The sequence below is a fragment of the Cibotium barometz genome, chromosome 3, assembly GCF_041138505.1.
Source record: "Cibotium barometz isolate CiBa-2024 chromosome 3, ASM4113850v1, whole genome shotgun sequence".
Taxonomy (NCBI): domain Eukaryota; kingdom Viridiplantae; phylum Streptophyta; class Polypodiopsida; order Cyatheales; family Cibotiaceae; genus Cibotium; species Cibotium barometz.
Window position 1 is genome coordinate 52,598,961 of NC_141048.1, and position 12,091 is coordinate 52,611,051.

A 12,091-nucleotide genomic window follows, 5' to 3' on the forward strand; every position below is an offset into this window, starting at 1 on the left:
AGAGAGCACATGTGGTCCATAGAGATGATACATAGCACATGTGGTCAATATAGATACAAATAAATAGAGCACATAAGGTCCATAAAAAGCACATGCGGACCATACAGATCCCATATAAATTATACAATGTACATACATATTCCATATAAATTATATACTGTACATACATATTCCATACATTGCACATTTAGATTATATGAAGCACATATGGTCCATACAAAGCACATTCAAACTATGTGAAGAACATACAAATGATTCATTATAGCTTATGCAAAGCACACATAGACAATGTATAGCACATATGGTCCATAGAAAGCACATGCAGATAATACAGACACATGCAGTCCATACAAAGCATGTATGAGACATACATAGCACATGCAAACCATACTCACCACATGCGGTCTATACAAAGCACATATACAAATTATGTATAACACATGCGGAATATACAAAGCACACACGGGCCATACATAGCCCCACGTGAATCATACAAAGCATATTATGTCCATACTAAGCACATCCATACCATACCGAGCACGGGCCATAGATAACCCCAGTGAATCATACAAAGCATATTATGTCCATACTACTACGCACATCCATACCATACCAAGCATGTAGACATCACTCTAAATACATTTTGATCATGTATAGATACATGGACAATACCAAGCATGTAGACATCACTCTAAGTACATTTTGATCATGTATAGATACATGGACAATACCAAGCATGTAGACATCACTCTAAGTACATTTTGATCATGTACAAACATACTTAGACAATATACCAAGCATGTAAAGATCAATGGAATCCTTTCAAACTATGGATGTAGACGATATGGACTGTGTAGACCACATTCCATATACCAAGCATGTAAAGATCAATGGAATCTTTTCAAACTATGGACGTAGACCATATGGACTGTGTAGACCACAATGTGATAATAGGAAGCATGTATAGAGCACCACCATGACAATCTCATCATAGTTGGACTATATGCCACTATAGAGTCCACATTGTGTCACTATCAATTATGTAAGTATTAGGAACAACTCTTTTAAAATGTGTATGGATGATACCTACCATGTCAGGACAATAGCAAGCATGTAAAGATCACATGGAGTGTTTTCTAACATGTATGGGCTGTCACTAGGCTACATCACAATAATCCGCAACATGTTAGGATCATGAGTGCCATCTTATTCTGATCATATACATATAGTATATAGACTATACATGGCACACCATGCAATATTGAGCACATAGAGATCACGTGGAGTCGTATTGGACCATATGGACCTTGCATACCATGACAAGATAACACCATGACTATCTATATGCATGTCCTCCACTTTTCACACATGGAAAGATGCTCTTGTTGTAGATATTTCTTTCTTTATGTAATTTTGGTGTGTTGGTACAAACTCTACTCCTAGTGATTTCTTGCCCCTTCATAATTTTATACATTGCTCTTACCACGTTGAAACCATATACATTTATATTTCTTTCTTTATGTAATTTTGGTGTGTTGGTGATTTCTTGCCCCTTCATAATTTTATACATTGCTCTTACCGCATTGAAACCATATACATTTATATTATTAAAGCCACATTGCTTCATGGTATTGAACATATCCTAAAAAGGAATTTGGGTTGTTGTATCTTCCACATTCATTTCATAGGTTGCTATGGTCATGAGTCCTACACACAATGATAATGAGGGAGGTCCAACTATACAGTAACAAGATCTTGGAGCCACCTCATTTGTACAATGGAGATCAAAATGAAGGCATGGAATATCCAAAGAGGTAGCTAAAAGAATTAACATAGCTCTATCCATAGTACTTGGCGTCATGGGTGAGACAATTGTAGAACCTTTAGAGAATGTGATCGTTCATGTCAGATCTACAAGCTCTGTCTTGTATCCATCATGATGTGCATATGAAGGACCAACCTTACTACAGATGCCCACATTTTCAAAAGAGAGTAATGGGGAATAGGCTATATCTTGCTTGCAAACAAATCTACTTCATTTTTCTATGTGTCCTAGGGATGCATCAGAATGTGAACATGTTTACGCATCAACCCATCATTCCTAGCTTAGATACTCTTAGTTGTATTAGGAGTTATCCTAGAGGAATCTACGTGATCCAAAGATGAGAGACTCTACCAATCCAAGATAGGATCTTCCACTTTTTGAGACCCTTTTATTAAACTTTATTGTTCATGCTCGCTCGCTTTTGCTTTCAGTTATATATGGTGTGGTAGCAGAAGTATCCTTGGGGATCAGATCCAAAGATGGAGGAAAAGCTAGTCCAAGTAAAACTACATATCAAACTTATGTTCATGTATGTAATAAAATGTCGTTTGCATCATTTACTTTAAATATGGTTCGATCAAGGTGGATTGTTGCTTAAGTTGAAAAAACACATCAACTCAAAAAAGATGGAAAAAAGTAATTACATGATTTATGCATAACCCTAGGCTCTAAAAAAAGCTCTCAAAAAATCTCAAAACAAAAAAAAGGAGGTGCCCTTTTAATTAGTTATAAACGAGTTTCCTTGCAATAAAATAAAAAAACTATTTAAGAGAGAGAGAGAGAGAGAGAGAGAGAGAGAGAGAGAGAGAGAGGGGGGGGGCTCTGCTGGTGCTAAATAAAAATTTACGACAAATTATTTTAGATTCCTGCAACATTGTCATTGAATCTATGCGAAGAAATGGGAAATTTTGACCCATTGGAGTGATCTCACTTTTCCGTTTTGCAGGACATAGTGAGGGTATGGTTTGCTTGTTTGTTTGTTTGTTTTTCCCCCCTCTCTGTTGAATGCCTAAGATTTATCTAATTTGTGGAATTTGATATGTATGCATTTTTTTTTTCTGGGTGAATTTAATGGGCACCAATTATTTGGAGGTTAATTTGCTGATAGCTCGTTGAATTTGAGATGCCCCATAGCAATTTGAGGGGCACCTTTACAACAGCTTTTTTCTGCACGGGAACAAACGTCTAAACCCTAACTTCAGCAGCCCATAGAGCTCATCTCAGCAGGCTTTTTAGTGATATGGGCTACTGCAAAGAAAAGGGTGTGGCTGTTTCTTAGGGTTAGAAAGCAAGGCTGACATAATGTTTCGTGTCAATGTGTCCAGGCTACCAAAATGCTGCTTGAGAGTTCATACAGATGCAACCCCATTGGAAGCATTTGGTCTGAACGCCCCATCGGCTTGCCATTGCCGTGGAAGTCAAGGAGCTCCATCCCATACTGCCATGGGAGACATGTATGCTGCTCACTTCCAAGTGTTGATTCGGATTCTGAAGGCTCCGAAGAAGAACAAGGCAAGTTTTGTGATTCTATCACATGCAGCACACTAAGGGAGCTTACCCATAAATAATAGAGAAGGTTCTTGTGGTCCCATGTGGTGTGTCTGGTGTATCTGCATAGCATGTTTTGTTTCAGTCTTTTCAAATGTTTCAAGTAAATAATGTAATCTCTAGCAGGGCATGTTTTCAATTGTTTAAGTAAATCATTTGATCTTTAACGGCACATGTGGTATGTCTCTGGCGTGCTTTCAGTTGTGTAAGTAAATTATCTGACCTCTATCCGGGCATATGGCCTGTTAAAATGGTACATGGCCTATTACAGTGGTACACGGCCCATTACAATGGTATTTTGTTTCAGGCAGCAAGTTCAAAATTGAAGATGATAATGAGACAAATGCAACAGCAAGAATTGAAGATGAGGAAATACGATGTGGCACAGAATCCAAGCACCGAAGGGCTAAGCCTATAAATCCCCGTCTCCAGAAAGGAAAAATAACGCTTCAGGATTTTACCAAGAGTCTAGAAGACAGACTCCAAGCATATGAGGTTCTATATTGATGTCTTGCTAGTTTAATATACATGGTTATATTCATTGTAAACTCAATTTATGACGTCCTCTGCCATGGCAAATCTGTGTGGTGTAGGAAGAGTCTAAACCTGCTTTACTGTTTACTTCTGAGGAGAGATATGCTCTGAACAGAAGCAAACCTGACTTGGAGAAACTTTCCTCTGTAAGTTGGCATTCTGTAGCATGGTTAATTTTCTATCTACTTAAGTGAATGTATACCACTCTTTGGAAGCTGGTTTTAAGCTCTGAACAAACAGCGGCCTGACTTAAAAAACTTCTTTCTGTAAGTTTGCATTCATGATTCTATAGCATGGGTAATGTTCTATCTATTTAAGTGAATGTGCACTTCTCTTAGAAATCTGGGCTTTTCGAGGAAATGGTTAATTGCTCCCTTGGAGTCAGAAGTCTAAAGTAAGCAGTCTTTGTGTAGGCTGAAAGTGGGGCATTGAAAAGCTGGACAACTAGCATGACTTTTTGGGCTTATAGTATTGATTTCCAGTGCATATGGGTATGAGTGGGCAAGAGTAGCCTGAAGCATCTTCAAGTATGTGTTTGTTTCCAAGCCCCATATACTCAAAGTGAAAGCCTAAAATCAGGGCAGCCTGCTCATAAGGAAACCAAGAACTCAAAATCTTTGAGAAATGGATCAGAAAAGAATCTGGGGGGGGGGAAGGAATATGTGCGAGGACTCACAAGAACAAAAACTCACAAGAACAAAAACCAACTTACATACGTGAAGGTAGATGCCTTAGTGTGGTAGTAAAGATCACACATATCCTGAATGCCCAGAGATTGCTAAGGCTAAGGAGGAGAATTGTAAACGTAGTACCAGATGTACAGGAAAATAACAAATAGCTGATAGAAAATCGCAGGTCATGCACAGCCTGGGATCAGCTAAGATCAGCAAGCTCTTTTCATGTTTGATGATTTTTCTCTGATAATCTTATTTCATGTGTAATGGCAGCTGCCATTGGCATGGATGAGCCATAGATGGGAATTCTTATGGAGGCTAGTTTGGACTTTGAAGGGAAGAAAGTGGATGTAGTGCCAGTTGTTGGAAAGCTGTGAAGTCATATTCAGAAATAAATAGATTCAGAGGACTTTTTGATTGTGCTGTGATGTTTGTTTGACATTCTGCGGCATACATGGATAAATTCTTCTAAGGATTATCAGACAAAGAAGATTACTGTTATATGTAAGAGACCATGCAATAGATGTGGGCCTTCCAAGGGATTCAATTTTAGCTCTATGCCACAAATATATTTCCAGAGCAATAAAGGAATCCATCATTATGTACTTGGTTTTTGGTTAGGGACAAGGAGAAAACAAGTGTCCCTTAGATGTTCTAAATGGATTTTCAGGCCATAATGAAGATTGTTTCAGAGACAGTATAAGGAAAGCTACCATTGGAGCGACAAGGATGTTTCCTAAAATGCAGCATGTAGGAGGTTTTCAGGATGTCAACGCAAGTAACCAGGTGTTACTTTGCAATATAGAAGGAAGGACGGCCAGGACAGCTCTCTTCCAGGTTCTTTTGCAAGTGTCCACGTTAGTGTTTGGTCTGAATTTGCATCCCCCAGTCAGTCCCTTGCACATTCAACAGTACACGCAAATACACCTTCACGATGGGGGCCCTTCATAGGTGGGTTATTTGGGACCCAATACAGTGTACTCTCTCCTGCTTCTCTCTTTCATTTGTGCATATGAAATCGTCAAGTTCAAGTGCTGAATTTGTGATCTAATTAAGTTAACGATTCTACTCCAAGTCTTCCGCATGCTACATTGGTATCAGAGTTTTGACACTTGGTCTAGAATTCACTGCGGAAATTTTTCTTCTAGTAGTGCTGCAGGGCATCCTTTAAGAGCAGCCCACATCCATAGTGATGGATGGTTTACTTGCGGTCAGTGTGCTGTTGCAGATTTTTCAAGCTATGATCGACAATGCTTTTGCATCCGATGGGCCGGCTGTCCAACAGCCACCCGCACCCCGACCCCCTTCTCCAACTCCTCCTTTATCCCTGGAGCATGCTTTTGCTATTGAGCAACATAAGCTTGAACATGCTCACAAGATGGCTATGTGTCAGATGGAGCTGAAGTTCGATGCTAAGGACGTGACCAAGAGCGGCAACAACATCAGCTTCAGAAGTGCAACATGAGGTTGATGTAGTCAAAGTGATGAGATGTTGGAAAGCAGTAGTATCTATGTGAATGAGAAAAAGTTGGAGTTCTTTTTGCTCAAGGTACACTACCTTGGGTTTATCGTTAGCTTCATAGGTATTCAGTTGGACCCCACAAAGGTCGTTGAGATACTGAACTGGAACGTTCTAGTGAACCCATAGCGGGAGGGGAGGGGGGTGTGAAAACAGCTTTTTGTCCAGCCCTAAAAAGGGAATTTTCTGGGAATTTTTGGTTTTATTTGGGGATTTTTGTCTTAGCTGCTGGCTGACAGCCTTTACGCTGGCCGACCAGCACTCCCCCTTAGTATATATAGCTTTGCCTCATCATTCACCTGAGTGTACCACATCATTGATCATACCCGGTACCACTTCATATGCTGCTGCTGCTTCTGCCGGGCTGTACATCACATAGCTTCATCATCCTCGCCTGACAGGACAGCACCTCAGCGTTTTCTCATCTGGCCACGTCACGGGACAGCAGCCCACTCTCTGCTACAGGCCACCCCGTGGGACAGCAGCCCCCTCTGCTACATTCAGCATTCACACCTCACATCATTACATCAGCATTTTACATCAGCATTCATCAGTGTTTTACATCAGCGCTTCCATCAGCGTTTTACATCAGCATAATTCAACACATCATCAGCGTTTACATCAGCATATCAGCGTTTTATCACAGCTCACCCCTCTGCTACATAGAGCACTTCAGCGTTTTTCTTCAACTCTCACCATTGGGACAGCAGCCCACTCTTTGCTACATCACACCATCGGGACGGCAGCCCACTCTCTGCTTATCTTCACCTTCGACACCAACCACCTCTCAGAGTGCTTTGCCTTAATGCTCATAACCTTCTCATAACCACAATTAAACCTGTTAGGTAATATCACCATTATATTAACAATCCTTATCCTCATGCTTGTTCTTCTCACAGGAGTAGTATTTCCGCTTGGAACGTTTTGAGTTGGCATGCCCCGGAGATTGACACAGTGCACACCAAGACTTGAGATCCTCAAATCTCCTTAAGTTGTGCCAAAGTGCTTTCTTCCTTTTGAGACTTCTGGCTCAGCTTTAGTGCCTCCAGCTCAAGCTTAAGCTGAGCTAAACTGCAGTTTCCCCAAACAGCAATAACTTGCTGAGAAACCGATTGTATTGTGACAAACATAATCTTGTTTTGCGTAGATGTGTTTAGACAAAACATTGGATTTAGAGTTCTCTAGCTCAAGTTATGAACGGAACAAGATAAGGGTACAGATTTGGGATGCATGCTACAACATTTAGTTGAAGTGTTGATGTATGAGGGCCCTCGCCGCTCGGCAAGGGGGGTGCCTTGGTGGTGGCGAGGTGAGTGCTAGTGTTGGAATTGGTCCTGACGCTATCATTGATGCTGGCCCTCATTGCGCTGCCGATAGTGGATGCCAATAGTTTGCTACTCCTAGTCTTACTCCATATGTGTTATGTACCTAACACTAATCCTCAGGATTAGGTCCTAATCTGGTCAGGGTTGGGGAGCCCTGAGATTAGGGGAAGGCTGTTGCATGCGCGGGAGCCTTGATGTATTGATCCACAACCCTAAGCCTGATTAAGAACAAGATGCTGATAAAACATGATTAAGATAGAGGAGAGAGAAGAAGAGAGAGATAGTTGGTGTCAAGGTTTTCTTGTATTTATATGGTACAAAAAAGTTTCTTATGAATGTACATGGTTTACTGAATGGATGTGCATGATTTGACCCTTGGTAAGTCTCGGAGGTAGCATTTGGAAGACCGTTCCAGGCATTATTGACCAGGACATCATCTTCAGCGCTTGACGCGATCATCAAGGTAAGTGGAACAATTTTCGCCTTTGGTTCAAGTTGTTCTGAATGACTCTTTTTCTTCCGCTATTAGGAGGACTCCATATGAGGAGCAGTTGGAAGACCATTCCAGTCATTATTAACGAGCATATTGTCTTCAGTGCTTGATGAACTGATTGATGGAGTCTTACTAGGAGATTTTGGAGTCTGTGAAAGACAGGTTGACCAAAGCACAAGAGGCCGATCTTCAGCACGTAAACAAGGATAGAAGGGATGTGAAATTCTCGGAAGGAGATTGGGTATATTTTAGGATTATGAAACAAAGGTTGAAACAGGTGGGCAAGTGATGTCCAAAGTTGTTGTTTCAGAGTTTCGGACCTTTTTACATTCTGAAGAAGATCAACAAGGTGTCCTCCTAGGCTCCCACATATGTCCAAGATGAACCGGTACCTAATATCTTTGATGAAGTTGAGGTGATGGTTCCACAACAGATTCTTTTGCACTGCTTCAAGCATGGCTTCAGCCATAAAGAGCATCAGATCCACCAATCTAGGTCAGGAGATAGGTTTTGTAGAAAGCTATCTTGTGGACAGCCATGAAAGGCTTGTTCAAGAGCTACCAAGGAGGCCATGTATATGAAGGCTAGCCATAGGCCAAAGCTTAGGCCTTAAGAAAGCCCTATGTGGCCCCGTGGAGCCGTGTTGGCCAACAAAAGGGCTGTAGGCCAGTAGCAAGAGGAACTAATATCACATGTGGGAACAAGCACTAGCATTTAATTCTATTTTCCCCTAGTCGTGAGCAGATAAACAGGCCGACAGCAGTCAGATCAAACTGACCAGCATGTATGCGGTATATATAAGCGATGGACAGCCTCTTGCACATCTCATCTCATATTCTCTGCAAGTGCTGAAGTCCAAGGGCTTAGACCGCCAAGAAGGGGCTAAAGGCGAGGTGGAAATTGTAGTCAATTCAATCCTGGCTATTTACAGCCAAAAGTTTGTCAGTCTACTCATTCAAATTTCAATAAAGCAAAATACATCATATGTGGTGGCAAGAACAAAGGGCTGAAAGTATTTATCAAAGTATATGTAGGCTTTTGCATGTTACAATCTGTTCTTATTGCAAATTGAAGACTCAAAGGTGGACCTGATTGAACATTAGATGATCCCCGAGGAATGTCAAGGTGGACATTTGGGTTTCCTGTTTGAATGTCAAAGTGAGTTTTGGGTTTTGTGCTTGAAGATAACGAGGAGGGGATGCCACATGCATTAGGCCTTAGTCACATGTGCCATGGCTAGTACTGGGTAGATTAACCATTGCGAGCCCTAATTTATAAAGGGACAGAGTCATTGAGTGATCTGACATGTAGGATAGACTAGGGACACATCCATGGTAGGAGGTTTCCGTGCTGGGAGGTAAACACTTACGAGAACGTGCAGGCCAGGAAGAGAAAGTAAATGAACATCAAGGGCAACCAGGAATTCATCGCAGAACAAGTTGCAGGTTTGGGCAGCTATTTGGGGAGCTGTTTACAGCCGTGAGCAGCCTAAATTCAGCTTGTATAGCAAAGCCAGGGGCTGAGCATGCTTAGAGCGGAGTATGTGCAGGGATGAGAACAAACAGTGTTGAGGAGAATATTGAAGGCTGAAGGATGAGGACTGTTTGGGTTCTTTAAGATCTGTGGGCATTGGTAAAATGTGCTATCATGGCCTTCGGCTTAGGGGGCAAATATCATCTTTACATTAAATTGTGGTTGTGAACTCTTGACAATCCGCCCATGTTTCCTGCAGGAAAAATGGCCACTGTTGCATACATTGGCAACTTCAGGGGATTCATTTTATGTGGACCGACTGCTGAAGCAGAATGCTGATGTGAATGCATTGGACAAGGTCTTTTGCCGTCCCGCATCTTTTTTTGATTACTGACGTCAGGCTCCACATCAAGTCATGTCTGATCTGATTGGTTTGGTTTTGCAGGATGGATATAGCGCACTACAGAGGGCAGTGCTGGCTAGGAAAGAGACAATCGTGAATCAACTTCTTAGAGCACAAGCAGATGTTACTATCCGTGACAATGTAAGTGTCATTTTGTTTGGTGACATAAGAACATTTTTCTTATAAAAAGGCTGGTTTCTGCACTCCTGGTTATGATCAATGCATATACATGCAAACATCTACCCACACATACATGCATACATACATACATACAAAGATTCATACATGCATACCTATGTTGTGTGTGCGTGCTTGCATATGTATATATTTATGTATCTATATGTGCATACATATGCATGCATATGTATGTATCTGTCTATGTACGTATCTATATCTTTGTGTATGTATCCATACATGCATGTGTGTATGTATGCATGATTATGTGTATGTGTTACGCACACATGCACACACTTCTATTAAGTATTATTGTCATTTTAAACATGTAGAATCAAGGTACGGAAGAAGTGTGAACTGATTATTGTAGCTTGTGCTGCATCTGGACATGTGTTTGCTTATGTATCAGGGAGGGGCAACATTATTACATTACAGTGTTCAAACGGGATCTATGAACTTGGTGAGATCATTTCTCCATTGTGGGGTTGATGTGAACTCTTCTGATAAGGTTAGACAGTTGCAAACCTATGCTTGCGTTTCTTTGCTTCTGGGGTAATTTTCCTTCACTGTGACAAGAAGTCACTTGTGATGATGTAAATCTGCAGTATGGTTGGACACCATTGCATCTGGCTGTTCTGACCGGGAGGGCCGACATTGTGAGACTGCTACTCATGAGTGGTGCTGATAAGACACTAACAAACAAGGTCAGATTTTATAAGGAATCTCAGTGCACACCCACAATTGTTTGTGTGTTAAACTTGCTCATTTGATTGAGGAGTGGAGAATATGTATTTTTTGTTTTCAGGATGGGTTGACGGCACTTGATCTTTGTTTCTCCTTAGGGAGAGGATTTAATTCTATTGAGGTGGCCAAAGGTCTTAAGAGGTTTCCAAAGGAGAGGCCAACTATTGGCATGGCTTAAATGTGGTTATGCCAATCTTGGTCAACTATTGGGATGGCTTAAATGCCATCATGCCAAGAGATTGGCTCAAATTGTAACAAAACTGTCCCATGTCTGGCATCTTCCATCTTCGAGTCTTCAGATATGGGCGTATCAGTGGGGAGTAAACTTTGCTACAACAGACATTGTGGATGCATTCAAGCTTAAATTCTGTAAAGAAGGCTCAGTTCAAGTCCAGATTCTGGAACTAACTCAAGGACCTGTTTGACTAGATGCCCTCTATGTGCTATGTGATTTTGTCAAGGGAGTCATACCCATCACCCTTAAGATGTTTCATTTTGATGTTTGCTTTTCTGGTGGGAATGCCTTACCGTTCCCTGCCCAGTGCGCGCTCGCACACCCCCCCCCCTCCCGCCCCTTCCCTCCCGCCCCTTCTCTCTCTCTCTCTCTCTCTCTCTCTCTCTCCCCACCACTTCTGATTTGGGGGTTCATGGCGTTGTATGCGCTGGTGAATTGCCAAGTCGGAGCACCAGGGGCCTTATTCAAAGAGATTCATACAGGGTGCCGTCTCTGACTCTTTTTGGGTACACACCCTAGTGCAGTTAAAGTGACACCTAAGTAAATGTATCAAGTGACAAAATCAACCGGATCACCTCTTTTCATACATCACTTAGGAGAGGAGGATAGAGAGATTATACACATGTTTTGGAGTAAGATGGTGCCTTCCAAGATTGTCCTTGCAAGCATTTGGTCCAACCCCGTTGATGTTGGAGGCTCTCTTCCATACATTCACCTTATATTCTTTACACTTTGGATAGAGACTGAGGCATTGGGAATCCTCAAGACTAGCATTGGAGTAGGGATAGAGTTAGTCTTGGATTCGGTCATTGGTTCTTCTCATAGGACACGTTCCAATCTACAATGTAGTTGTTAACCACCTTGGAGGTTAACAAGGTTTCACCTGCTCAAACTACTATAAGGTGCTTTGCCATCTTAATCGCTCCTCAGACGGGCACTTATCTTTATAAGACGGTGTTGGAACATATGAAGCAGCCTTACCCTGTCCTTAATGTCAAATAGGAAAAGTGTATGGACTTTGTATACATACTTGCTTAAGACTAGTAATAGAGGTCAGGTGGTTTTTAAGTTTGGCCAGCCTAGTGTGAAAAATAGTCACTTGTATATAAGTCATTTTAACAAGAAGCAATACATAATCAAAAAG

General features: G+C 41.5%; 1 protein-coding gene across 2 annotated transcripts; it reads left to right on the top strand.

Moving 5' to 3' along the window:
• Positions 1-2,626: 2,626 nt before the first annotated feature.
• Positions 2,627-11,211, top strand: LOC147640245 (uncharacterized). 2 transcript variants are annotated; one of them, XM_086778448.1, is made up of 10 exons: positions 2,627-2,783; positions 3,151-3,341; positions 3,685-3,868; positions 3,967-4,053; positions 9,651-9,749; positions 9,837-9,935; positions 10,378-10,476; positions 10,574-10,672; positions 10,774-10,870; positions 10,913-11,211. In XM_086778448.1, the coding sequence occupies exons 2-10, from the start codon at positions 3,160-3,162 to the stop codon at positions 10,930-10,932; spliced, it is 966 nt and encodes a 321-aa protein (XP_086634574.1). In that variant the 5' UTR covers positions 2,627-2,783; positions 3,151-3,159; the 3' UTR covers positions 10,933-11,211. The 2 variants fall into 2 exon arrangements, with proteins under 2 accessions (XP_086634574.1, XP_086634566.1); XM_086778440.1 differs by having other exon boundaries at positions 2,628-2,783; positions 10,774-11,211.
• Positions 11,212-12,091: the final 880 nt, after the last annotated feature.

Bases quoted from the DNA above. Each gene is read 5' to 3' on its own strand.
- LOC147640245 (XM_086778448.1), top strand. From the start codon at position 3,160: ATGCTGCTTGAGAGTTCATACAGATGCAACCCCATTGGAAGCATTTGG. The intron at 3,869-3,966 runs GTTCTATATTGA...TGTGTGGTGTAG, and splicing joins ACAGACTCCAAGCATATGAG to GAAGAGTCTAAACCTGCTTT. The intron at 9,936-10,377 runs GTAAGTGTCATT...CTTATGTATCAG, and splicing joins ATGTTACTATCCGTGACAAT to GGAGGGGCAACATTATTACA.